Source organism: Furipterus horrens, unplaced genomic scaffold (assembly GCF_987537825.1).
Source record: "Furipterus horrens unplaced genomic scaffold, mFurHor1.1.pri manual_scaffold_10, whole genome shotgun sequence".
In the NCBI taxonomy this organism is placed as follows: domain Eukaryota; kingdom Metazoa; phylum Chordata; class Mammalia; order Chiroptera; family Furipteridae; genus Furipterus; species Furipterus horrens.
Window position 1 is genome coordinate 89797285 of NW_028327180.1, and position 26657 is coordinate 89823941.

At 43.6% G+C, this 26657-nt stretch overlaps 2 protein-coding genes and 1 long non-coding RNA gene across 7 annotated transcripts in view; 1 reads left to right on the forward strand and 2 right to left on the reverse strand.

Moving 5' to 3' along the window:
• TTC1 (tetratricopeptide repeat domain 1) overlaps positions 1–13136 on the forward strand; it is a 29398-nt gene extending 16262 nt beyond the window's left edge. The window contains exons 3-7 of the mRNA XM_090289695.1: positions 375–487; positions 3787–3823; positions 5610–5758; positions 8214–8268; positions 12514–13136. Coding sequence (XP_090145821.1) covers positions 375–487; positions 3787–3823; positions 5610–5758; positions 8214–8268; positions 12514–12647 — 488 coding nt within the window. The 3' untranslated portion in view covers positions 12648–13136. The remainder of the gene's footprint in view (positions 1–374; positions 488–3786; positions 3824–5609; positions 5759–8213; positions 8269–12513) is intronic.
• A 1432-nt stretch (positions 13137–14568) lies between these two features.
• LOC150000946 (uncharacterized) lies at positions 14569–20790 on the reverse strand. The gene is made up of 3 exons (XR_016513334.1): positions 20443–20790; positions 20186–20331; positions 14569–14689 (listed from the first exon to the last, which is right to left on the reverse strand). It is a non-coding gene; the product is annotated as an uncharacterized LOC150000946 (long non-coding RNA).
• A 109-nt stretch (positions 20791–20899) lies between these two features.
• The window catches only part of PWWP2A (PWWP domain containing 2A), a 33480-nt gene continuing 27722 nt past the window's right edge, over positions 20900–26657 (reverse strand). The window contains exons 3-5 of one of the 5 annotated variants that reach the window (XR_016513335.1): positions 25414–25534; positions 22894–23088; positions 20900–22655 (exon numbers count right to left, since the gene is read on the reverse strand). Coding sequence is in view for 2 of the 5 variants with exons in the window: in XM_090288518.1 (XP_090144644.1) it covers positions 23013–23088; positions 25414–25534 (197 nt within the window). In the remaining 3 variants the exon portion in view is untranslated. Of the gene's footprint in view, positions 22656–22818; positions 23089–25413; positions 25535–26657 lie in introns of those variants that run through there. The other 4 variants (XM_090288518.1, XM_090288520.1, XM_090288516.1 and 1 more) reach the window with 4 other exon arrangements.

Below are 26657 nucleotides of genomic sequence, written 5' to 3' on the forward strand. Positions count from 1 at the left end.
ATGGTTCTAATTTTGAAAACATATCTTTGTATTTTGATACTAAATATTTCCAACCTGAAAAAGATGTCAATAGGTAATTTTCTCTTTAGGACCCTGACCATCATTCTGTGTGTGGCAATGAATATATAAATTCATCACCATTTTCTCTTTTAAGGTCTTGAGTCAACAGGCCATTAATCTCAGACCTCAGTCTCTTTGATCTGTCCAGTTTCCGAATCCCCTTTCAGAACTCCTTACTAAATTGATAAGTTAAACGGAAGCTGAACATGTAGTGTTCCATTGGAGGCCTTTGTCCTGTGAATGGAAAGCTATATATAAACAGTAATATCAGGAATAATATCATGATGACCTCTCACCTGTGACCTTATCCTCAGATTACATAGAAGCTGAAAGTTCTTACAGTCGAGCCCTTCAGATGTGCCCATCCTGCTTCCAGAAAGACAGGTCTATTCTGTTTTCAAATAGAGCTGCTGCCAGGATGAAACAGGTACGTAACTTTGGCCTTTTTTTTTTTTAAAGAAGCACAAGAACTTGCAGTGCTTTCGTAGGATAGCTTCTCTAGAAACTAGCATAGGGCCTAAGCTAGTGCCTCCCTTTTCCTGCCCATGTATTTCCCTGATATAAAAGGCACAGGAAAGACAGAAACATATTTTGAAAAACTTGAGTCAGGTTACTGTTAACATTCCTCATTAAAGTGGTTGAATGAACACTTTCATGGAAAGAAGGCTGGTAAAGTTTCCACTGAACTAGGGAAGGTTAATGAAGCAAAGACCTTAGTAATGCCTGGCCTAGAATAGCTACATGGCTCATGGTAGGCCTCTGGAATTCTACGTAAAGACACAAAGGGAAACACTGATCAGAGCTCTGAATTTCAAGATGCTTATTCCTGAGATTCTGATTTTTCTGTTGATAGCATGGACATGGGGAGAAATGTCCACCATTTAATATAAGAGGTGACCTTAAATGCAAAATAGGGAAAGTTCAGAAGCATTTTGTCTTTCCAGAGCATGGGGAAGCTGGTGTAGCAGGTGAATGTAAAATAGAAAAGATATAGTTACATTTGTTTTGTACCATGTTGGTATTAAAAGTTAGATTTCTGGTTGATTTGTCTGATTTCCTATTTAGTTAACATAGTAAATGTTAATGGAATGAAATGATGGGAGTTTGGAAAAAAAATAATACACTTGTTTAACTGTGGCTACTCGTGCCAAAGAGCAAAGGGTATGTTATTTAACATACCTGTAAGTGACCACAAAGTAGGCCTTAGATTGGATGGGTGGTTTTGTGTTCATTTATTTAGGTAAGTAATCACATCCCTTTCTCGTTGATGTTGCCTGAAATTCCCTAGTGCCTCTAGCAAAGTCTCTCTGGATAGGTTTGAAAAAAAAAAAAGTGGAAAGGATTGTTGGTGTTTGAAGACTTGGACATGAAGAAAGGTGTTTTTTTTTTTTTTAAACCTGAATTTGTATGTTTTATTACTGGATTCAGTCTCCAAAGTGAAGTATTTTGGGGGTGATTCATGTGGCATTAGAGGAGAAATAAAATAATTCTAGAACATACATTATGTATTAGGGGTACTAAAACAATTACGTTTATTTAAAACAATACCCATTCATATATTCTACCATCAATCAGAATTCATACCTAACAGTTTTTACACTTAGCTTGGGAAATTCTCATCTTTTGCTTTTGCTTCTTGGAGACATCTTGCCATGTCCTCAGACTGGAAATTGTCATTGCTATATGGAATAAAGAACACCTTCAATATCAGAGAAAATGCACGATGGCCATCTGGCTCCTGGGATTTGGGATGCTTGTTTCCACAGTTGCCAGGTTATTGATATTGCTAGGACTGGGCTAGCATAACGGACAGGTGCGTGAGTCAGGGCGACATATGGTCTTTGTCACATCTGAGGACCCAAGAGAGAGTTGCTCTGTGACCGTTCCCTTTTACAAAGATTAGCTTTGCTAGTGGGGTGGGTGGGTGGTTGGCTTTTTAAGTGACACTTCATATTTTTAAGATTCTAAAATTAGAAACTTGGCAACTTCCAGGATTAATGCATTGTAACAATTTAAGGACCATATTCCGAGTTTATTCATGGAGGTAATAGGTTAACTGCTCTAAGGAGAACTTCTAGAAGGCAGGTCTGCAGGCTCAGCATCTCTGACCGAGTGCAGGCCTTGCATTTCCTAGCTGCAGAGAGGAAGAAAGGCAGCTGAGTGAAAGCAGAGCTTCAGCTCCGTGTCTGCCCTACACGAGAGCCCACAGAGCCCTTAAAAGGGAGGCTCTAAAATTTTAAAAATGCTGTCCTTGTATATTAAGTGCATTGTTTTATGTATGTACATAGACTGCTGTAAGTTACGAACAGATGGGAAAGAAGTTCTGACACTTTTTTCCACACACCCCACTTTGGAGACTGTCAGTCTAAGCAGCAGGCAGCACTTGGGTCCCCTGAGGTGTCCACAGACTGTGAGCTTGAAACAGAGGACTCTGCAGTAAAATGCCACAGTTCCTTGATCTGCAGAGGCCATTGTTCATTTGGTGCACTGCAGCTTAATAATTATTTCTCAGGGGCCAGAGAATACCACCACAGATGCACACACGGTCATAAGATTCACTCCCATTTCAGAAACTAAACTATGGAATTGTGAGTCATAGGTGTATAGAAAGCCAATAAATTGGGGAAATAGTGACTTATACAGAGTTGCACAGATCTCTTTAGTACCTTTTAGAGCTTTTCATACGTGGATTGCTATGATTCACCTTGGAAGAGGTAGAATATAGTGTTTCCCAGACAACTCTGGAAACTTCTGTGTTATGGGTAAAATGCACATGACATAAAATTGACCGTTTTAACCATTTTAAAGTAGACAATTTAGTGCCATTAAATACATTTGTAGCTGTTATGCACCATCATCCAGAACTTTTTAGTGACCCCAAAAGGACACCCTGCACCTGTTCAGCATTCACTCCCCATCCTGGAACTGTTTCTGATTAAATCGTAAAATTCAGTTTGGTACACATTGCTCTAAAATATTCTGCAGAGTATTTTGTTTTTGCTACAGTAGCCATTATGAAAGTACTGAACGTTTATTTAAACTAACATTTCTGTAACAATGGAGAACGCTAATGTGGGGAAAGAGGCATGTCCGGCTTGCGGAGTTAAAGAGCAGGCTGGTGTCAGGGCTGGAACTAGAATCTGGTTCTTTCGGCACCCAGTGTTCTTCCCACTGCGCCACGCTTCTAGGTCCAGCGAGTTAAATCCGTGAGGTGGTTGTGTGTTTTTGTTTCATCGGTGGGTAAATTAAGGTTCATGGCTGCATGACAGGCCACGCTGTGTTCCTAGAGATGTACCATCTGTACACTCCCTGGCAGACAGCACTCTGGGTCACCAGCCAAAGAGGAGGGTTATTAATTCAGTTATTCATGTATCGGCCATTTGCCCTGTTGATTGATTACAAAGTTTTCTCGGTGGCAGCATTCTGACATAAAGCATCTTGCAAATCAGTTAGATCAGTGACAATAATCTTTAAAGACACTTTAGGAAGAAGCTACTTGAATATTTTGTTGGCAGAAGACTTTCAAGTCAGAGCTGTCACCACCTTTGAATTTTAGCTTGGAAGTAAGTTGCATGTTTTCATGTGATTTCTTTGAAGAGAATTCCGCATCTCCACAAGTAATATTAATGATTAGCTGATGTCATTGAGCCTTTGGGCCATTAAGACAGAACTCGGGTAACACATATTAATGTTAGAATTTTATTTTTATTTTATTTTATTTTTTAGGACAAGAAGGAGATGGCCATCAATGACTGCAGCAAAGGTACAGCATTTTGGTCTTGTTACATGTTTATGTACCAGAGCATCGCCTCAGCTAGACCAACAGAGAGAGGCACTCAGTCAGGTGTCCCCGTCCTCTGAGGCCTTTCAGGAAGCAGCTTTCTGGTTAGCCCTTCTTAGAGATGCTGTCGTAGTCGTCCTAGGGTGAGTGTGCTTTTGGGTGGGTAGTTCAGTCAGTTTTTCCTGCCTTACGAATGTGCAAATGTATGTGAAGAAAATTCAAAGTGGCCTTGGCAGCCGGATCTGGTAGAACAGAGTTTACTTCTGGTAGTGTCCAAATTAGTTTACTTTGAAATTGAAGATCTTAGCTTCTATTAGGGCATCTGGATCTGTGTATTGGGGTAGGGGGGCAGTTTCTGTTAGAGATTTCATACTCCCTTCAGATGTGATAATTCTTCCAAACTGACTTGCTATCATTTTAATGATCCCTTGGGTTCCACACACTGAATCACGACTCTGTTCCCTGAGTTTTCTCGGGGTCTTTTCATGCCACCAACATATAGAGACAAGAGACCCAGACTCAGGGTCACTATTGTTTGTTTTCAAAAATCTCCTGATAGGCCAGATGGTTTTTCTTGCCTTTCTAACCAGCTTGGCGCAGAGAACACATAATCACTTTTCCTTGCATCTTACTACTCACTCACTCATGGGGTTTCCTAGCTAATTGTTACTTTTTGTCATTTGTAGTTTTTTGTTTTCCTCTCTTTGGATAATACTTTCTTTGAGAGAGCCATAGGGTTAGAAAGAAGCTTAGGTTGTCTGTTCGAACTCTCATACTAAGCGTAAGTTCCCTTTTCTGTTTTTTTCTTTACATTAATTTGTCACCTTATCACTGGGGCTTTCTTTTCTTTCTATTTGGCACGTCTTTACAGTATCTGAATGAAACCGTTACTACATTAGAATCTAGCTGACTACTTCTGACCTCATACTATCTTGGCCTGGAACTAGTTCTGCAAGTGTGTGCTGTTTCATTTGGAAGCAGGTGTTTAACCTTAATCTGCGTGTGATGTGTAGGTTTGAAAAGTTTAGTTTTCAGAGTTTTTCTCTTGTAACCAAATGGTGGGGAAACGCCTGGTGAGCGTGACTAGCAGGGTAGCCACTAGGAAACGGTTCACCTCCAGTTGTAGCCCTGAGTGTGGCAGCCTTGTCAAGAAAATAAGAGGGAGGGGAGGAAAGTGTTTTCCATATTTGTGCTGGTTAAACCAGTATCCGTGTGTTTGTACATAGTCATTATGGGTGATGTGTTGTATCTATAGGCAGAATACACTTGACACTAGTATGGTTTATTTGTGTTAAGGTCCCCAGCCCTGACACATACACACTCCCACTCGGTTCATAAACCTTCTTGGCAAAGGACTTAACAGCTTATTTCTGGGTCATATTGGAGCTCATTACTACCAGTCACATGGGACAGTATTTAATGCCTCTTAGGGTTTTCAGCCTTGGTTAATAAAGAAACTTGGCCCTGGCCAGGTAGCTCAGTTGATTAAAGTATCATCCCAATATGCCAAGGTTGTGAGTTCGAGCCCTGGTCAGGGCATTTGCAAGGACCAACCAGTGAATGCATAAATAAGCAGAACAACAAATTGATGTTTCTCTCTCTCTCTCTCCACCCCCCCCATTCTCATTCATCCTCTCTCTCTCTCTCTCTCTCTCTCGTCAATCGATAATTTTTTTTTTTTTTTTTTTTTTTTAAGGAAGGAAACTTGATATAGCTGAGCATGTATAGGCCCTCTTCCTTCTTGGTAACAGTATCTCTTCTGTTTCAGCCATTCAGCTGAACCCCAGCTACATCAGGGCCCTGTTGAGGAGAGCGGAGTTGTATGAGAACACTAACAAGCTAGATGAAGCCCTGGAGGACTATAAGTCCATACTAGAAAAAGACCCATCAGTGCACCAAGCAAGAGAAGCTTGTATGGTAAACCTCTTTTTTTGAATTTTAAATAATCCTTTGGGATACAACTACATTCCATTTCTATACTTTTTGAGGAGTTTATCAAAATAGATGAGCACCCTGTCAGGTGTGGTTCATTGGTTGGTCGTCATGAAAGGTTGCATGTTTGATTTCTGGTCAGGGCACATACCTGGGTTGTGGGTTCGATCCCCCATCTGAGCACGTATGGGAAGCAACTGATCAGTGCTTCTCTTTCATGTCCGTGTTTCTCTCTCTCCCTTCTTCTTTCTAAAAGCAAAGAAAAAAAAAAGTCCTTGGGTGAGGATAAAATATATGTATGATAGAATTTGGAAATGGTGGCCAGAGACCTACTGTGACCATGTACCAGTTAAGCTCCATTCTCAAAATGTTACCTGTGTAAATCTTTAATCTCTAGGGTTGACAAGAATTTTATTTCATTGTTATCCACTGTGGTTGTACAGTTCAGACCAAAATGGGTCTGAGTGTTATAGATAATACGTTTCTGGTTTTCTGTCCATTCTTTTCTTATTCAGTCTCTAAGTTTTTATTTATTGTCTTATGCTCAACACATCTGCCATTGAATATATCATAAACTAATCTCCTTATCTTTCTTAAAATCACCTCTGTCCTTATTCCTGACGCTACAAGTACTTTTGCCTCTGAATGTTATATTTTTATGTCAGTTGTAAATTAACTAAATGTTACGGTCCCCCCCCCTTAAAATAGCTGCAGGTTTGTACTTCACCTTTACGACTGCTCTGTGATTGGCCCTGATGCACAGAGCAGCGTGTACTCTGAAGGATGTACTACTAGGCTGGGTACGCGTGTGTTATTACCCCCAAAATAATGCGTGTTCAAGTAAGTTTGAGAAACCATGGCTCTTAACAGCTGTCTCCACTGCCAGGCTTGCAGAGAGTCACCAGGTGGCGGGGTCTGTCGTGAACCCTGGTGTGAACCCCGGTGTGCAGCAGAGAGGTCACAGGCCAGCAGACAGGTGGAAGGAAGGCTACAGACATGTTTTCCTCAAGCCAGCTTTTTGTTGGTTGGTTTTTAATGAAGTCTCTTACCAACACTTTAAATGGGGAGAGTTTACTAGGTAAAAAACAAAAGCAGACTCCTCTTGAAAATAAATTAGAAGTTGCAGACACACTGGATTCTTCTTAAACTCACGCTCAGTGGGGTTTCTCTGGGGCCCCAGTTCCGCTGCTGGCCACGCCCGTCCTGCCCTGCCGCCTTCCTCCCGCTCCCATGTCCCACTCCCACATCCTGTACTCTCCTGCTGGCTCTGCTCTGCAGGGTCTCCCTCTCATCTCAGGAGCGATTGTCCCACTCAGCAGACCTAAGAAGTGTCGGCTGAGCTCTCTGCCTTAATATCCTAGGTGGTTTGCTCTGTTTGTATACGTACTTGAGGTGAAGCCCTACTGTGATAACAGATCTTTTGTTTAACTAGAAATGCAGTAATGGGAGACAGTCTGGTTTGGATAATTAAAATACATAAGCAGTTGAAGGCAATTTTATTTGACTTTTAACATATCTCTGAACGATGGTAAGGTTAACTAAATTGGACATGAGGAAAGGGCCTACTTAAAATCTTGGCCAAATTCCTGGTATCCTTTATCCTTGTCATATTAGTTTTAAGCTTTTTGTGAAAGGAAGCCTTTTATGCTAGTTATGTGCATAAAGAATTTTATTTTGAGTTACAACTGAGTTATTACTGGAATCTCAAGAGTACTTGGGGCCAATTGCAGAGCTAAAAGTGACCGTAGGGGACTAATCTAGATCGGTGATTCTCAGCTGGGGATGATTTGGTTCCCAGGGACGTTTAGCAGTGTCTGGAGACATTGTCGTGACTGGGAGGGCAGGGTACTACTGACATCTAAGTGGGTAGAGGCCAGGGATGCTGTCAAAATCCTGCAGTGCGCACAACGCCCCCTTGTCCCCCAACAAGGAACTGCCTGGCCCTAAACGCCAGTTAGTGCCAAGGTTGAGCAACACTGAGCTAGGTGATCATTTTGGGACATCCACTATTGATCTGGCCCTTTCTCAATAAATTTGATTTTATAAGGAAAAGACTCTAAGTTAAAAAAAATAAATGAGCAAAGAAACTAAAAATATAAGTACCACCATAATCTCACCCCCTAAGTATACAGACTACTGTAAACTTCTGGTAGGTATTTTTTTCAGACTTTTTTGTGTATAAAGTTATTCCCCAAATTTTTATTGAGGTTTTTTAGGGCCACTGTTGCCACGAACTGAGCTTAGAGCAGTGAACCAAACAAAACTATCTTCGTGCAGCTCACCCACAAACAAACCCTGGGTTTTTTCTTTGCATCTCATACTGTACTTATCCTTATTTCACCTTCACATTTGGTTTTTAATGTGTTTCACATTCAGAATAAAGCTCAGGGATTGATTGATTGATTGATTTACTGGCCTGTTTCTCCTCTTTTCCCATCAGAGATTACCTAAGCAAATTGAAGAACGAAATGAAAGACTAAAGGAGGAGATGTTTGGTGAGTCCGCTTCCCTTGCTTTCTCTGGGCCATAAGTAGCGGGGAGCAGGGGTGGGACCCTCAGTATTGTTATTCACTAAAGGGAAACCCAGCAGTTAGAAGCGACTTCGGGCCCTTTATTTGTCGTGGGCAGCAGTTCTGTGGGGCTTGTGCACTCTTAGCTGTTTCTTCTCCAGAAGGAGCGCTGTGGTTTGCAGAGGATGTCAGCTTTTCAAAACCAAACTGCCACTTTATTTTTCCTGGAAAATTTCCTTGCCTTCAAGATGCAAACCCAATTCAGCTCTAGCCTGGGATACCACCAGCCTGTACTTCAGACCATGAGTGTCATAAACAGTTGCGTTTCTTCACTGAGTAAACAACTTACGGTTTTAAGTTCATCGGGACACGGTCACGACAAGCCAGTACCACGTCAGAACCAAGGGAGGTTTGTGTAAAAACTGCACTGAGTCTCTGAGAGAGCAGGAAGTAGGAGGGAGTAGTGAGGGGAACAGGCTGTGGGTGGAGGGGAGGGCAAGTGGATTCTTTTGGTCCATGTTTTAGTTACTTATTTGCCAAAGCAAACAGTTGGAATGGTTAGAGAACCCCTCTCATGCGCCATCTGCTTGACTAAGGGGAGTCCAGGTTCCTGGCCAGAGACCTGCCTCGCATCTTCTGCTTTTAACCTGTCTGATATTTCCCTGCTCAAGAGTGGCTCTGTGGTCTTCCTTGTGAATATGTTTTAAAACTGGCACGTGAGTTACATTTAATCTATTGCAATCACATGGGCCTGAAGGATAAATTATTTACAATAAATTGAGCCTGGCCATTTATGACCTCTGGGCATCAGAATCCAGAGAACGAGAGCAAGTTTCCCAGCGGTTTGCTCCGATAGCGGAGTCGATTGGAAGAGGCCATTACCTCTGACAGGCCACAGCCACCGGCCCTGCTGGCTGGACTCGGACTCCAAGGAGAGCTGCTGCAGACTTGGACAATTTCTAGTGCCTCCCCCAGTTTTTCCCAAAAAGGCTCTTGCCCTAATTTACATACTTAATTAAACTTTACACCATATTTGAGCAGGAAAATTATTTTGGAGGTACTCTTTTGTCAAAGAAGAGTGAAAAGAGCGTTTTCTCTCCTGTTCTAACAATGATGCCTTATTTGAGCAAAAAAAAAAGAAAGTATTTGCATTTAGCTGAGCTGGTATTCAAGCAGAAAGAGCTGCTGCATGAACGACCGCAGTGGCCGTGGCGTGGACACCTGGGCTCTGGTCTCTAGGCATTGCCTCTGTTTTTGAGCCAATACAAAACCAGAAGGGATGGGGGCGGACCGCATCTTACCACGTCGTCAGTTCCAGCTGGAATCAGAACTCCCATCTGTCCCTGTCACTAAATTCTAGTGAGCCGAAGCTTCCTGTCTCATGGCTTTGGGTTTTGCTTATACTGTTCCCTTCCTGTGAAATACGCTCGTTGAATTCATTCCTTCAGTTGCTTCTGTAATGAAATCTCCCATCAGACTTAAACAACTTAAGTTGCTTGGTAAGTAACACGTCAGTTCGTTGTTACACATAAATACTACGAACAGCTAGACTCTCTTCTTTATGAATCTAAGGCTCATGAATAAATTATTGCTTCTCAGGGCTCCCCACCGTAGGAGAGGCGGGAGGGGAGGAGTCACGCTACAGGGGTCTCAGCCCCACAAGAGCTTCCTGCTGTCCTTCCCTCCTCATTACAGACGACGTGGCTGTGGCTGTGGCTCGTGTGCAGTTAGGTCCTTGGAGGGCGGTCACTCTGAGTGCAGGACAATGTCACTGCCTTAGAAGTGGGGCAAGCTTTTGCAGTGGGTGCACAGTTCTTAGTGCTTGTTTCTGTGAGGACGGTGGCTTCTGCCGGAGGGCTGGCAGTTGAAAAGTCAAACTGCTCGGTGTCGTTTGTCAGTTTACAAAGTTCTGTGACTGTTTAACAAAATGAGCTCTTATTTAGGTTTGTCCCCTAATCTTTGACTTGCTCTTTCTTTTCTCTCTGTGACTTGACTTCCTCTTTGTGAGGAACAAGACCTGTGTGCCTCCCTCCTTGGGAAGCACACGCTCACCCCTCCCTTCCTGGCCTGTCATTTATGGGTATCGTCATCAGAACAGGAGTGGAGACCCTGTTCTGCTCAGTCTGGGTGCTGCAGGCCCTGCTGAGCACAGCACGACCACACTGGCTTCAGACTGAGGAAAGCAGTCAGCAGCTGCAGTGTCCGCTTTTGTCCTTTTCTCTGGGAAGATGATCCTCCTCGCCCTGAAAGCCAGGAGTGTAAGGGCTGAAAGGACCTCGGGGGTGTGTGTGGTTGATGATTCGATGAGGTGGGAACAGGTGCCCTAGCCAGAGCACCTCAGCGGAGTGTTTGTTTTGAGCAGCTGGTGGTACTGGTGATGGGTGCCCTGTTACTTGTCTTTGCTCTGATCTTGTGATTTTCACATTTTTAAAAATAATAGTAGAACGTATTTGTTTTTAAAAAATCGTACATGAGCCCCAGACGGTGTGGCTCTGTTGGGCGTCGTCCTGCAAACCGGAAGGTCTCCGGTTCGATTCCCAGTCGGGGTACATACCCGGGTTGCAGGTTCAGTCCCCAGTTGGGGTGCAAAGAGAAGGTAGCCAGTCCATGTTTCTCTCTCCATTGATGTATCTCTCCTTCTCCCTCCCTTCCCATCTCTGAAATCAAAAATTTAAATTTAGATTTTTTAAATTGTATATGAAACCACTAGAAAATGGGAAATATTTTATTTGTATAAATTGAAATTATGTCATTTATAATCAGGATAGGTAAATAGTAAAAAATTTCAAAGGAAAACTGATGAGACATTTTCAGGAGCCTCTTGAAGTATGGCTGTTAAGGTGGGTCGGGGGAGGGGCGCCTTCCTGGGGTGAGGCTCTGTCCGCAGGTGGGTGGCGGTGAGAGGAGCAGGAGCCCTCACTGGGCAGCTCCGCTGGGCGGGCTGGCGATGGTGCCGATAGGGGTCTCTGAGTGAGTTTTGATTACAGATAGGAAATATTGTGGTATAAAGACTTTTGTAATCATTATTTGCGAAGTGTTTTATCCTATATCCTGGCCTGGCCATGAAATCTCAGACAAATGGGATTACTGAGAGAGGGAGAGGGAGAGAGAGAGAAATCTTGGACAAATGGAATTACTAAGAGTGTGTGTGTTTTGGGTTCTTCCTGAGTCTCCTGCCACCTCAGTGGGAGGGACCGAGGGAGGAGATAAAGCGGCTGCTTTCTCCAGAACGGAACTCGGGCTGCCTCACGTCATCTAAGAGAGACGCTCCTCCCAGGCAGCCCTGACCCTCTACTCACTAGAAATGGCTGTTTTCAGGTAGTTTTTAATACCAGCCTTTGATCAAGATCCCACTTGCCAGTGGCAAAAGCAGGTTATGTTTTGAAGCTGCTTCTCAGAATAGTGCCCAGACCAGCCTCACTTGAAAACTTGTCCAAAAGGCACGTTTTGCAGCGCAACCCAAGACACGCTGCACCAGACATTGCGGGTGGGGCCCGGCACTCAGCGTCGGGGGTTTCTGCTGCGCGTGGCGGGTTTATCCCCCGCTGTCGGGAGGAGCGATGGGGGAGGTAGGGGCGGTGTAGAGGCCACGGGGGGTGGGGGCAGGAGCCAGAAGCAGAGGGGCATGGCCATAGCAGTGATGGGGCGAGGAGTGGCTGGTGGTCACAGCTCTGCCCTGAGAGCTCCCTGCTGAAGCAGGCGTGTCACCGAGTTTTATCTTTCCCTCTGGAGCTGGAGTGGCAGCAGAGAAGAAAACGAAAGTAGGCCCATCAAAGGACAGGCTCTGGGCTGAGCGGTGGCCAGATCACCTGCTGGTGAGTGGAATTAAGAGTCAGCAAGTGGCTGCTTCTCTTTTGGAGGAACCACTGTCCGCCCTGCCAGGCAGCCGGGGTTTGGCAGGGCACCCTCGTTCCCCTGGGAGCGGCAGGTGATCTGGCCAGCACTCATCCCGGAGCCTGTCCTCTGTGGGTCTGCCCGTTTGGACAGGAAGCTCCGCTCTCCTGGGAGCCAGCCAGACCTCCTCACACTCACGTTCGCAAGCGCGGGCTCCGCGGTGGGCGGCACCGAAGTGATGCCCTCCCGAGGGGGAAATGGCCTGTGGCGTCTTCATTTTTAAAACAGGAGCTTCAGTAACTACCAGGAGGTGCTCGTTATTTTTTGTAATCAGAGAGTAAGGCAAGCTTCTGTCCATTCCCCATACTTATTTGAGTTTTTGCTTTCCCATTGCAGGTAAACTAAAAGATCTTGGAAACTTGGTTCTCCGACCTTTTGGACTCTCCACAGAAAATTTCCAGGTCAAACAGGATTCCTCTACTGGCTCCTATTCCATCAATTTTGTTCAAAATCCAAATAATAACAGATAACAAAGATAACAGTGGCTTTTAAAGCTGGCTAGTAAATTGTGTGCGGCTTGCTGTTAGCAAGAGGAAAGACCCTGCCAGTGTTTAACTTCTCAAAGCATCTTGTCTCAAAGATAGGCTCTCCAGTGCAGCCCCACGCTCCCTTCCCCTTGGGCTTTATCACCAGGGTGAGATGCACATCCTGATGTGATGAGCTTCATTTGATTTCCATTTCAAGGCGATGTCTGTGCACCTGTTGTCCTTGGTTCTGGCGGGCCCTTTTTGTGTCCAGGGTGAAGCCTGTTAAGGCTGACCTCCCTGAGCCATACGGACAGACAAGCCCAGACACGGTCTCTCTTGGACCGAGGAAACGTGCCGGTCAGAGACTGCCCAGACATGACTGATGGGGTTCCGCCTGTTGTCCCCGCTCCCTGGTCACACACACTGCCCAGGCTGCCGTGTGTGGGCTCCTGATTTACTCTGTGGTAATAAACGCTTTCTGTGATGGTCTGAGCTGGGTTGTGAATTTTTTTCCCTATAACAATGGCTGAAGGAGAAGGCTTCTCTGGCTCTGGGACCAGTGTTGCTTTTAAGCACTATTAGTGTTCCTGGATTCCACAAATCTGCCCAGAGCCTCAGTCACCACCTTAAAGATGATCTTGAAAAGTTGACCATTCTGCCATGTACTAGAATTCACAAGGCACTTCACAAGCTTTGGGCCTCTTCAGGTTTGTGCAAATACTTGTGAAATCATTTTTATTTTGACCTAGCATGCATCTTAATCATTTCAACTTAAAATAGCTTCATTCAGGAGTGTTAGAATGTGAATCCCAGAACAAAACCATGTATTTTAATTTTGTTATTGATTTTTAGAGAGGGAAGAAGGGGGGGAGAGCGAGACATAGATTCCATTTACCTATGCATTTATCGGTCGATTCTTGTCTGTGTCCCGATTGAGGATTAAACCCACAACCATGGTGTATCGAGACACTAACCAACTGAGCTACCCGGCCAGGGCCCCAAACCGTATTTTTTTAGATTACATGAACCCAGAGGTTTCAAAGGTAGGATTTTTTTGTTTTATTTTTTTCTTAATTAATGCTGGTGAAAGCTTTCAGCTGTTCTGATTTGATGTCAAAGGGCAGTGATGTGCAAGTTTAATCTCATAAATGAGGTACATGTATAATCTCGTGAGGTGCAGTAGCACTCCCAGAGTTAGGGATTGTGTTGATTCTTTGATCTGTTCCTCAAAGCCTTTAGACCAGCGGTTCTCAACCTGTGGGTCGCGACCCCTGTGGGAGTCGAATGACCCTTTCACAGGGGTCGCCTAAGACCATCAGAAAACACATATATAATTACATACTGTTTTTGTGATTAATCACTATGCTTTAGTTATGGCTGGGGGTCACCATAACATGAGGAACTGTATTAAAGGGTCGCAGCATTAGGAAGGTTGAGAACCACTGCCTTAGACTGTGTTGGTTTGTGATGGCAGAATGATGTGCAGTAGTGACTTATTTGCTAAGCGTGTCTCCCAGTTGAAGTGAAATTCTTCATAGAATTTACTAGCGGAGGAGGAGAAAGACATGGTTAATTTTGGTTTGCTATCTTTATGGGAAATCTGGCATCTGATTTTCCCAGAAAGGTGTACGTAAGAAATCCCGTGTGTTGGAAGAAACCCTGGGCGGGAGCCGCGTGGTCCAGCCCATGGCTGTGAGCGCCCCTGGTGCCGCTGTGGTATGCGGGAGTGGTTCTCGGCGCTCAGATCTCAGGGCCCCTTCCCACTCAAAATTTAAAGAGCATTTAGCTCCATGTGGATTGATGATATTTATTGATATTTACCACATTAGAAATTAAAACTTGAGAAATTTCTTAGTTAATTCCTTTAAAAAAATAATTTCATATTAATATATTTTTAGAAAAATACATCATCCAAAGCAAAAGCATATTTTAATAAGTGACATTTTACATTTTTGCAAATCTTTAATGTGAGGCTTGATAGAAGATTGTCCATGTTGGCGTCTTTCCTGTTTGTCACTATATCATGTCATGTAGTCTGGAAAATCCTGCATACACGACAGAACGAGTGAAAACAAATAACGCCTTAGTAATAATATGAAAATATTATGAAACGGGCTATATTTTCAGAACAGCTTGGTTAGATTATGACTTCAGCTCAATGGCTCAGACCAAGCAAAGGTGGGACTGAAATTCCTGAAAGATTAGCTGAGCTCCAAGGAATAGGAAATAGACTTGTTTGCCTAGAAACAGCTGCCCTTAAGTTACTACCGTTCCTGCAGACGTATTGTTTCTTAAGACCATCCCTCTTCTCTCCTCTCCCCTCCCCCTGCCCCTTCACCACCACCATCACCCTCCTGAAATCTTAGCAGATGCCAAACAAGGCCCACATTAAATGCTTCTAGTGAGTGAGCCAAGTAAGGCATCCAGAAAGAAATGGAATCCAAGTAGGTGTGAGTTTGCTTAAGCCCAGAAGTCTTTCTCTACTACTGTTATTTCTCTGCTTCCAAAATCTGGAAGAAAATGTTAGGTTCAAACCTTTTGAAAACATTTGGCAACAGACAGACCTTGAAGTGATTGAAAGTTAGGTGTTCGTGTAAGGGAGGAAGGTGGGCTGTATTTGCTCACTGTTGCTAAGATGTGTCATTTAAAGTTCTGTGATGCCTTTCTCCAACCAAAACCAGTATGCCAAAATGTACTCTTAGGTAATCACAGTGTGAACCTTGTAGATGTTCTTATTCCAACAATATTGCAGTGGATCAAAATAATTTTGGATCTCCTTCTAGAATATTTTTGAAGACTCAAAGACCCTGTTTTTTGTAATACTATGAATCTATTCCCTCTCTGCTTCCATGAGTAGACCAAGAGCTCCTAGAAGGTAAGGGCCATGTTTATATTCAGAATAGCACCAGCACCTGCTGCTCTACTAGAAATGCAGATTGGTATGAAAGGGCATCCAGGAAGTCTGCTGTGAACCATCAGTCTTCAGGTTCCGTGCTCTTTCCTTAGTACCTGTTTTAAAATGTGTCCTTTGCTACTAATCATTATGTTATCTCCAGATAAGGAGAAACTAGTCATCTTCCTCAAAATTTTAAGATCCAGGAAGTGATTCATATGTCAGCTTAGAAGTTTATGTGCTGTTTTTCACCTTCCAAAGACCATGGTGGAAAGCAGGAAAAGACAACAGTCCTCACCTGTCGGGGCCAGGGGATTGACCTGCGACTCCGTGCACTGCTCAGCAGCCTCAGCACCCTGCGCTATGGTCCCAGTTAACTTTCCGCACAGTGTCCATTCGGATAGGTGTGCTGTTCTGGTCACTTGGATGGCGCAGCTAGGATTCCTCAGGTGATTCCTGTAGTCACTTAAAACCAACTGAGTCCATCCTGTGCAGCCATGTAGAATGTCCTCAGGTGTTGAGCATTCAACCTGGCTTATAAGCATGCCCTCTGTGGTTTTTGATTTTTTAATTCATTTTGAGAGAGAAACATTGATTTGTTATTCTACTCACTTATGTACCCATTGGTTGATTCTGATACGTGTCCTGACCAGGGATCTAACCTGCGACCTTGGTGTATGAGAACAACACTAAATTGAACTACCTGGCCAGGGCTCTTCTGGTTTTTTAAATTTTTGTTTTTGCATCTTGGCTATTTGCAAGGATTTGCAAAAACCCCAGTCTGTCCTCGGGTTTCAGCTCCCCGCTTTCTCCTCTGTTTGTGTTGGGCCCTGTGTTGTCTGCGCGTTCGCTGTCTCCTAACCTCCTTTCCGACGTCCCATGAGCAGCCTTCCCATTCCCCGGAGCCTCCGCCCAAGGCTTACCCGGGAAACCGGGACTGTTACTGCACAAAGTCGGAGCCGGCGGTGGTTTGTCCCTGCAGGTGCACTTCAGGGGTCTGAGCTACAGTTACGTTCTAGTCTTTAACTCCAGTCTCTTTTTCCAAGAACTCTTGACTTCCCACATGTTTCTCTTCCGTCACAAGCACTACAGCTGAGTTTTTCCCGTCCTCTTGCTCCATGACTCACCCCAAATATCCTATCACTTTACAAGTCACTGTGCTTATAGGAATAGAGAATATTACTACACCAGGCAGAGATGTGGAGGCTGCGGAGCGGCCGAACCCACTAGCTGATGACCTGAACATCGCAGCCCTGGGCCTTCATCTGAGCTTCAGTAAAATGACAAGACCTCACACCTCGGACCTTCAGAATTGCTCAGATATTGTCAAAGGCACAAATGTTTGTTGAAATCTATAAACAACAGGCGTATTTCTGACAATATTTTGTGTGTTTGCAGGTAGGGAACCGCTTTGGGAAATGCTGCAAGGCCTAGAGATTGTCTCTGGTGTCCCGCAGGCCTCAGAGCTGGCCTCTAGACCATTGCTGAGACATGTTTCTCAAAGCATCAGGCTAGGATCCAGGCTGATTAAGGAAGAGCAGGTGCATTTTACGATCTGTATAGACTCCTGAGGTGGGAAGCAGACAGCAGGTGTTAAATGTAAACCTGACTGAAAATGTATTTGCCAAGGTTGTCTGTCTGATGCCCAGAGCTAAGCAGACCTGCAAATCCTCTTTTACAAACTGGTTTAGCAAAACTTGGAATGTCAAAGGGAAGGCTCTGATAGACCAAGGAAAATGGAAACAACTGTGCAAGTTAATGATTGCTTTTCTCTCTGAGAAAAGATCTTTAAAGGGACGGGTCCAATAACCCTCCAAGACCAAGGACACAACAGAGACCCTGCGTAGGACAGGAAAAACCAGTGACGTAAGCGCCTGTCCCCGCTCCTTTATCTTCAGCTCGCCCCTGAAATAAGGGGAAAGCCTGAGCTGCAGGAGCTCAGTCTCGGGGGTGCAGCCTGTCAGCCTGCAGCCCAGGGGGGCTGCCAGCCCAACTGCTGTTCACTGCCCCCTCACTGCCCTGCCCCATCCCCTCTTCCTTCCTAAAGCACTGAACTCCTCCTCTAATGCTCTTGTTGGTGTTTATTGTGTTCTGGGTACACAGGCGCCACCTTAGAAAAATTGCCATGGAGCAAATTCAGTGAGAGAAGTCCTTTTCAGCCTGCCCCCTTCTGTACTGTGACCGTCACAGGCTTAATCCTTCTGCCCCTTAGATTTCCTTAGAAAAAAGAAATGTGGGCATGTTTTACCAGAAGTGGCTGAAAGATCTGTTCCTTCGGGGAACTGCACAATTACAAGCTGTACAGAGAAAGGAGGTGATCATTTCCAGCCACTTCCTGCATCCTGTGGAGAGCTGCCCTAGCCCACACCAGGCCAAGTCCATTAATGCTCCCCGGAATGAGGAGTGGATGACTTGCCACCAGCCAGCCCAAGAGACGTGGCTAAAACATCCGCAGAGCATCAGAACCGCTGACAAATCAGTGAGGCTGCCCTCTTATTTCAAAGGGTCAAAAATTTCAGTCTTCCTGACTGTAAGTTGGTAATTGTTGAAGCTAGGGATGAGTACATAGGGTTTGCTATACTAGTGTATCTTTACAAATGTCTAAAATAATTCCGTTTTTGATTTTTCAACCCTCTGACATCCACCAGCTAGGAATAAGCTCCATGATACAGGCGTGAAGTTCTGTCAGCCAGAACTAGGAACAGGACTATCTTCTTTTCCCTTTTACTGAGGAGCACCTGGAAGCTCACATTTCCCAACAGGCCACAGCAGGCCTTGCTGCCCCGCTGCTAAGGAGGCCCACGGCCAAGTCTGTGGCCATGAGTCAGTCCCAGCTACTGGTTTCTGGCTTGCTGAAAAATGTGGCCTACCCAAATTGGGGCTCCTGTCAGGCACTGGGGCTCCTCAGCCAGTAGGTATCACAGCGGTTGTGCAGCGCAACGACCCAAAGGCTGATCAGCAAACCTGGTTCCAGGTGAGGGGCTAGACCTGAAGATACTGTAACCTCATTGTCCCTCGGGGGGGCTCTGTGCCAGACTAATGTCTATATCAGACACCCCACCTCCACCTGCACCTACCAGGCAGGTGCCCCCCCAACTCCCCAGAGGAAGTCACAGACCTACCACCGCAAAGGTCATCAAGCAAACTAGACGAAAGTCCTCGGGAGACCAGGGAAATGGAGTGAGCTGAGGGGAACTGTGTGCATTTGGAAGGATGTAGGCCCTGGTGGGCTCTCCCTGGCACGTGGTCTCAAGTACACCGGGCTGTTTTGCAGAAATGCTTTGATGGCCCCCAAATAGCAGGTGCTATTGGCAACTTTCGCCTTATGAAGTAGCCTGGAAGGAAAGGTCTGATAATTTCCTAGGGCTGTGTGACACTTTGGTTGGATTCTGCCACTGGCAGAGCTGGCATCAGAGGCTGGAGTTACAAATTCACCTTGTCTACAAAAGCTCTTCCAGCCCATCATTTTCTCCAGATGTGAGAGCAGCTGCATTTAAACATGTGAGGAATTGCCCCATCACTGCCTCCTGTAAGGTGGTTTTGTGTCTCCCTGAAGCCCTGGCTGCACTCTTCTAGGACAGGGATACGTCATATTGCTGACCTAGCTACCTTCTTGAGAGCGCAGGTTTCTGCTTTAGACTCAGCATCCACAGGAGTCGGGCTGAGCTTAGAATTCAGAAACGTAAGATTATCGAACATTTCACTCAGGGAAAACTCCCTGGTCTCCCGTGTTTGGGGTCTTGGCTAAGTAGGAACTGAGGAGCTGGCTGAGTGAGACCCTTCTTTTGGTCAGCGCTGCCAATGCAGGATTCTTCTGTCAGGAAGAACGAAGACAAGAACCCACGTCTCTACCATAGACTAATGCAGTTATTCGTACAGATGCACCTTCCCCTTAATATCACCAAACTCACTTTCCCTCCTTTCCCTTAGCAGCTTCTACTCACGTGCCTCCGGGGGGATCCTCAAGGAAAGGGCTAATCCCCAAAGTAATCTTAACTCTTAGGGACAATGACCTAGTCGTGTGTTTGGACAGCTCTTCCTCTGGCACAGAGTTCCTGAGTTGTATCTTCTTTCATCTCAGGTTCATTACCTTCTTGATAGCCAAGCAAAGGAGTTGGTAGGCCATGAGATTTCATAAGGAGAGATTTGGCAGGACCCTCATCACTAGAGAAAAGTATGCTTAAAAAACACTATGCTCTAGCCCTGGTTGGTGTGGTGTGGCTCAGTGGATTGAGCGCTGGCCTGCGAACCAAAAGGTCGCCAGTTCGATTCCCAGTGAGGGCACATGCCTGGGTTGCAGACCAGGTCCCCAACTGGGGCCATGAGAGGCGACCAATTGATGTTTCTCTCTGAAAATCACAGCACTGAGGGGGCCTCATTACTTAGGAGAAGTGAGCTATCAGGTATAGAAGCAGCAGAACAGCTTCTGCCTGCGGTGCATATCTGCTGTGACGGACCCACTGTGCCCAGGGGGTGCTGCCACAGTCCGTGCGTGGCTCCAGGGCAGGGATCCGAGTCTCCTTATCTGAAGACGGCACCGAAAAGATCCTAAGTGTACCCAAGGGTTCCCAGGGTCCCTCGTATCTTGGAACAGTTGTCTATAAACAAACATACCATCAGGTAACTGGGGGGTGGGGGCAGGTCTCACCTGGCCCTTTCAGATAATGAGCTCATGGCTCGTTTGCCTCCGTTGGTTCTCTCTAGCTCCCTTATCGATAGTGGGAAACTTGAGGAAGAAAAGATACTACCAGAGCCAGATTCCAGTGGCCTCCTCTTCACACTCGTTTAGACAGGCTGAAATGGGAGAGCATTTGACATTAAAGACTCCGTGTATACTCTGGAAAAACAGGCAGCCTTCCAAAGGATCGCTTTACACAAATGGAAAAAACAAAACAAAACACTGACCTGAATTTTGGGGTCAGTGCTGAAAAACCTCAGTTGTCTGGTAGATTTCAGAGGCTAATTTTTTCCTAACAACTGTTTCTGGTCAAACACTTGCCCTCTCTTTCACATTGGATGTGCTGGGCTTTTAAAGAAGCAAAACCATTTTATGAGCAAGGCAGGACTCCTTAAAAACCCACCAGCAGATGTTTGTTTAATTACATCCAACTCTAAAGGGTGTGTTACTTGTTTCCAGCAGAGAACAGTAACGTTCGTGCATGGGGTCCTAATGGTACACCTTTCCTATGATTAAGAACCTACCAGTTCTCTTAAGGACGCAATGCTACTTAAAACAGGTCTCTAAAGGACAACTTAGCTTTTCAATTTTAAGTTAAAAAATAATAACCTTTAAAACCTAACTCCTAAAAGGTAAACAAATAGTTTTTAGGTAACTAAATTTTTAAAAATATCAAGACTTTATTGGATAAATGTTACACAACATTCTTTAACATTTATGTCTCAGCATACTTTAGATGAGAAACAATTTTTGTCATTCAAGTCTACAAAATGAAATAGGCTTCTGAAGATTTGAAATACAGACAAAGGTAGCATGAAGCAAAGCTTAAATATTAAGCAACTAAAGCAATGAAAGTGAAATAGCAACATGGTATATCTAGATTTTAAATACCACTAAGTTTCATTTTTTAAAAAATGAAAATCTGGTTTATAACAAAACACCCTTGAGAATTTGTCATGAGAAAAAAATGAGATATTTAAAACCTGATCTCTCAATTCTTTTGCCTTTATCTTACTCCTTGGCCATTTCCAGCACTCTGAACAAATAATCTAAAGCTTAATTAAGCTCCTGCTATACAATCCATCAGGACTTGGGGGCTGTCTGGTTCTTGAAGGGAGCCTGGAAGGTACTGCTGGTGCTGATGCAGCCAAAGGACAGGAGGGGCCTGCGCCCGAGCCCCAGGGCTGCGGAGAGTTTGGTGCCATGAAGGCCGTGTACTCGTTAGACTCCCTGCTGGTCTGGTTCTGAGCTGACTTTCGGATCTGATCACATGTATAATGACTTCATGATAAATACTCTTCTAAAAAGACAGTTTTGGAAAGCCATCAAGACGTTAATTACTTACAGTGTAATTAGGATTTGCATTAAGCTCACAGAAGCAAGATTGCCTACCTTTTCTTCTTGATTTGTAAAACAAATCCTTAGGTATATTAAATGTTCAAAAACTCTCACCGAGTACCTTTTATTAATCCTAAGTGTGGAGTTAATGCCAAACCTATAAAGTAAGATTATGGAAAGTTTATAGACACGTAAGCCAAATGCTCAGTTATCTGTTATGTAGTTTCAAATGAATTGTTTTTGGCATTTTTTTTTCCCTTTTTTTGTATTAAGTAATCAATAAGGATTATCTTTCTGGTTTAAAAAATAAATCAAGTATTGCCACTAAAAAACTTCAGTTTTATTATTATTAAAAGTACGGCACCATCAAATATAAAATGCCTTAAAAATGTAGTACTAACAGGTCAATCTGGTTTTCTCCACTCATTAAAAAAGAAAAATTAAGGTGGTTTTTTTTTCCAGTAATATGTATTTTCCAAAGATAAAAACATTACGGTCTCCATTAATGACAACTCATGCGCTCTTCATGAAAAGCTCGACACCATCGGGTCTGTGCCTGCTGCTTGTTCCCAGGATCAAGGCCCACCTGACACCTGTGAGAACTCTTGCACTTAGATGGAAGGAGGGGCTCTCTGTGGAGAGAGGGCCACATCAGAATTCAGATTTGTCACCGTTTCTGATCTCGAGAAAATTAGTAATGATAGGAAAAATAAGAGCCTTCCTACCTCTCAGAGTATACATTTTCACTCCAAGGTCAACACTAGCCTATCTACTCTGACTCAGAATTTCAAAGTATGTAGTTATGAAAATGTGCACAAAATGTTAAATACTGGTGGCAAATAAATACATCTTATTATGTTCTAACAAGCAAACATATATTCAAGGTAATATAACCCTGCTTTATCAAAGAAAGAAAATCAAATTTTCAGGGTGGGGTGGCGGGGTACCTTGCCATCCTTTTAATACAATGTCAAATCTCTTCCTGTTACTTCCACTGGCACCCTGAAGGGGACATTGGCCTCGGCATGTGTGACTACTGCAGTTTCATAGGCGACCCACTTCAGAAATGCCTTCCCTCATACCTGGACTGAGTAATGTAACCCTTGGAGAAAGCACAAAGTTTTAGTATGAGAGAGAATTCAACACTCCTGCCATCACCCCATGCCTTTTAGGCCTGTTGAAACTATTCAGATAAGAACTTGACAAAGGAGGTTCCTGTCAGTGTTTCTCCTACATAAAACTCAAGTGAGTTCTTTGTCTGCGTATTTCACACCACTTCTCCTCATCCCATGCATAATTTATTGCAATAGTTTATATTTTAGAAAACAGTCCCCTAATACCTTCTCTTCGGTTTAATATAGCACAATTTGCAGGTGCCCCTTTAGAGTCTGGGTTTCAACCCCTGCCTGGACATTTTACTTCTTAGTGCAGCTTTAACAATCTGAGTCTCCAATTTCATTCAGTCCTGGTGCTCGGGCGTCCTCTGGGTCACTGGTGCAGGTCCATGAAACCAGCAGCCTGCTAATGTCTCTGTGCTGAAATAGAAGAAAATGTAGTTAAGCACAGGTAGTCATATAAGAAAAGTGATGTCCTTGTTTAAACTAAGCCCTGTATAGATTGTGGGATCATAACCTGATTTTTTCTTTTAAATCAGTTAAATTTGACCTTTTTTTTAAAAAAAAAGACCACACTTACTACCATTCTAAACCAGCAGAAGCAATCATATTTTTTCTGAAGTATATCTGGACAAATTTCAACACAAATAAAATGGCTGTCATCTTCACATAATCAATCTGTACTTGAAAATTTCTAATGAAAGGGAATTTTAGCTTTGTTCTTTATCCTGCCATTTCACAGGTACAAGACTAAGCTTTGGGAGGCAGCTTAGCTGCTGTGGGCTGCTAGGAAGTACCAGCAGCCTTCCTTTAGCATAGGCTACCTACAGACTTAAGGAACAAATTGATATACAAAACCTGGCTACGTAAAAATCGGCCGCAGAACACAGTCTACATGTGCACAAAGAGCAAAAAGAGTTGGGGGCACCTCCCCACAGGCAGACACAGCACATCACAAGGCATCAGGAGCACCGTTGCTACTGGAAGACAACTTACGCACACTGGAGAGACTGACCACAGTCTCCCTTGTTAAATAAGCAAACGTCAGCAGAGGCGCTCTGTACCAGGCCTCCTTCAAAAAGCAGAACTCTGAGCAGAACATTTAGAAAGGACAAGGCTTATGAAAATTACTGCCAAATAGCATGACCAGAATGCCTAACATTCTGACCTCCCTTTAATACCAAGAAGTGGTAAGAACCCCATCCCTGGGAACCCAAGTATCAATAAGCATTTATATTCCAAAAAGAGGTGATCAGTAGAGAGAACAATGAGTTTTTTTGTCAAATGTATTTTTAAACTAAAGATATAGCACTATCAGTGGAGTGACAGCCAAAACAAATACAGAATGCAAAACAGAAAAAGAAAAGCCATCCCCAGCCTTCCCAATATTCACAGTAGGCATCTTTCCCATTCTTTACTCAAACTTCCCATTCTTTACCCAAACTATTTCTAGGTTAACTTCCAACTGCTGATGTGCCTCATTCACTGACTGGATCAAGGCCTATAAAAACATTTCACATGGCATTCTATCACGTTCCTTCTCAAGCGGTGAAAAATTAGTTCTAGCCATAATACAGCACATCAGAGTGGCAGGGGAATGTAGTTCTTGCTTCTGAAGAACCAGAATGATTTAACGCTTAAAATCTGACATTCAGCTAAGAAAAGTTTTTATTTTCTAAAACTATCATACTAAAAAATTTAGACTCAGAACTTTGGTAGTAAATATCTCACTTTATAAATTGAAGGAGAAAAGTAGTAACTTACCAATCCCAAGTACATTTACATTTCCATTCCCTTCTGTCAATATCTGGCTTCAGCTTGAGTGAAGCCTATTCAAGTTGGCAGGAAAGTCAAGGACTGAAGCACACTGTACTGTTCACATGAGATGTGCAGAAAACTAAAAAGACACTATTCCCTCAGGAGATCACTGTGAGGGTAGCTACCAGCCCCATACAGGTAAGAGTCCAAAATATCCCAGCCTCAACCTCTGATCCAAAAGGTGCCATTCTGACCCAGGTTGCAAATTACAGCTCATATGTAGTGGACAGCCCAGTTACAGCTCTTCACTCGCTGCAAACACCAGAGGGTTACATAGCCTTGATTCAGGGAAGCAAAAAAAGATCACAAATTCAAAAGCAGCACAGCAGAATCCCTAAACCCTTCCTCCTATATGAGAGCCCAAAATAAGCCTTGTAGGCATTATCCAAGGTTTTCATAAATGTGCTTAAATTGATTACGGCCACATTACCACACTCTTGCCGGCCTCTGAGTTTTGTAAATGACAATGGTTTTGAGGTTAATTCGCTGAGAATATATATATGTTTATATATATTCTTATATATACACATTAAGAAGAAATGACTAAGAAGTTACAGTAATGAATATAAAAGTGACAAAGAAAGACAGATAGTAAAAAGATAAAGAAATCCACTATTTGACTATCCAAGCAGGCCACGTTGCTATTTGACATAATTCTACAATTTTGACACCCAGCTTCTACCACCACGGGAAAAATTCTTATCAATGCATGGAGGAGGCTGGCTCTGCCTTTTTAGTACAGCAGTAATAGCAAATGAGGTTATTTTCACTCATTAAAACAATCACCTAATGACAAACACGCAGCTACCAATGAAAACTAAGGGAAAAGAACTAATGGATTCTTGTGCGTCTAGCCTAACAGACTTCGGGAATGAGCAAGTGATGACGTGGCCCTCTCCACTGTGGCCGGGCTTAACACAGACAGACCTGCCTGTTTCAACTGTTAACTTCAATGCTCCCAGTCTGAATCCACAGTGGTCTGTCAGACACTGTAAGGGAGCAGCAGGATTCGTCACTGTCTGATGTAATAGCTGCCATTTGTTGAGACCTATGGTAGAAAAAACCAAGTTAACAAAAGTAGAGAAGTCATTTGAGTTCTTTTTAATTCATTTTACCAAAAACTCAGTTGAATTTTCATAATGAATGTATTCGACATAACTTGCTGGCTTCACAAAACGTGAAGCTTTGGTTCTAAACAAAGAGAAGTATACTTGAGGTGTACACACCAACCTTGGCCAGGAGAGGGCACTCTCCGGCTCAAGTCAGTTCAGCAGCAAGAGGCCTTCAGGCAAAACCAAGATGCTGCCCTCACATTTAATGTTCCTGACAAAGAATTTTTACTAACTTGCACTAGCCTAGTATTGGAATAGTGCTGATCTTAGTACTCAGCAATGGGTGAAGTCACTGCCCCTATCACATTAGGACATCAATGTGACCCTGTTTTGCAGAATGATCAAAATATGCCCAAATCCCTTTCTCTAATGCCAGTGACTGACCACCTGTGCATACTATTCAGGACCTGAATTACTGCAGGAATTAATACCTGCTTGAAATAAGTTTGAGAAGATAAGCTTTCTCAGTTAGGCTTTCAGAACAGAGACTTCAAATACTAAGCATAATTCAAATGAAAAATCGCTATTTTAAGATTTTTTAACATACTGTATTTGCTAGTCTGCTTAACTCGCTACTTTAAGTATAAATTAAAAAGTCATCTATCATATCACTATAGTAACTCTGGGGTCACTGAGTTAGATAATGTTCGGTTATTATTGTTTAAATGCTAGTAAGTTAAATCAGAAGCAGTAGTATACAATCAAACCTTTTAACAAGGCTTTTCTGACTTTGAAAAGGAGAAATTTTATACACCTGATCTAGAAACATAATTTTGAATTTTAACCAAGAGGAGAGCACTTTGCTTAAATGAGGATTCACAGGAAAACTGAAGTACACTACTATAACGGAACAGCAATCACACCAAGAAGAAAAGGGATCTGAATGCACAAGAGAATTTATTTTTTCAACCTCTCCCTCCATAAGTAAAACCTGTTAGATCTCAACAATCATTCAAAAGAATCTTCTTTTCATTCTAGGCAAGAGTCAAGAAGCTGCAACAAAGAATGACCATCTTTCCTGTTTTTCCCCAGTCCCCAGAGCCTGATTCATGAGTCTTT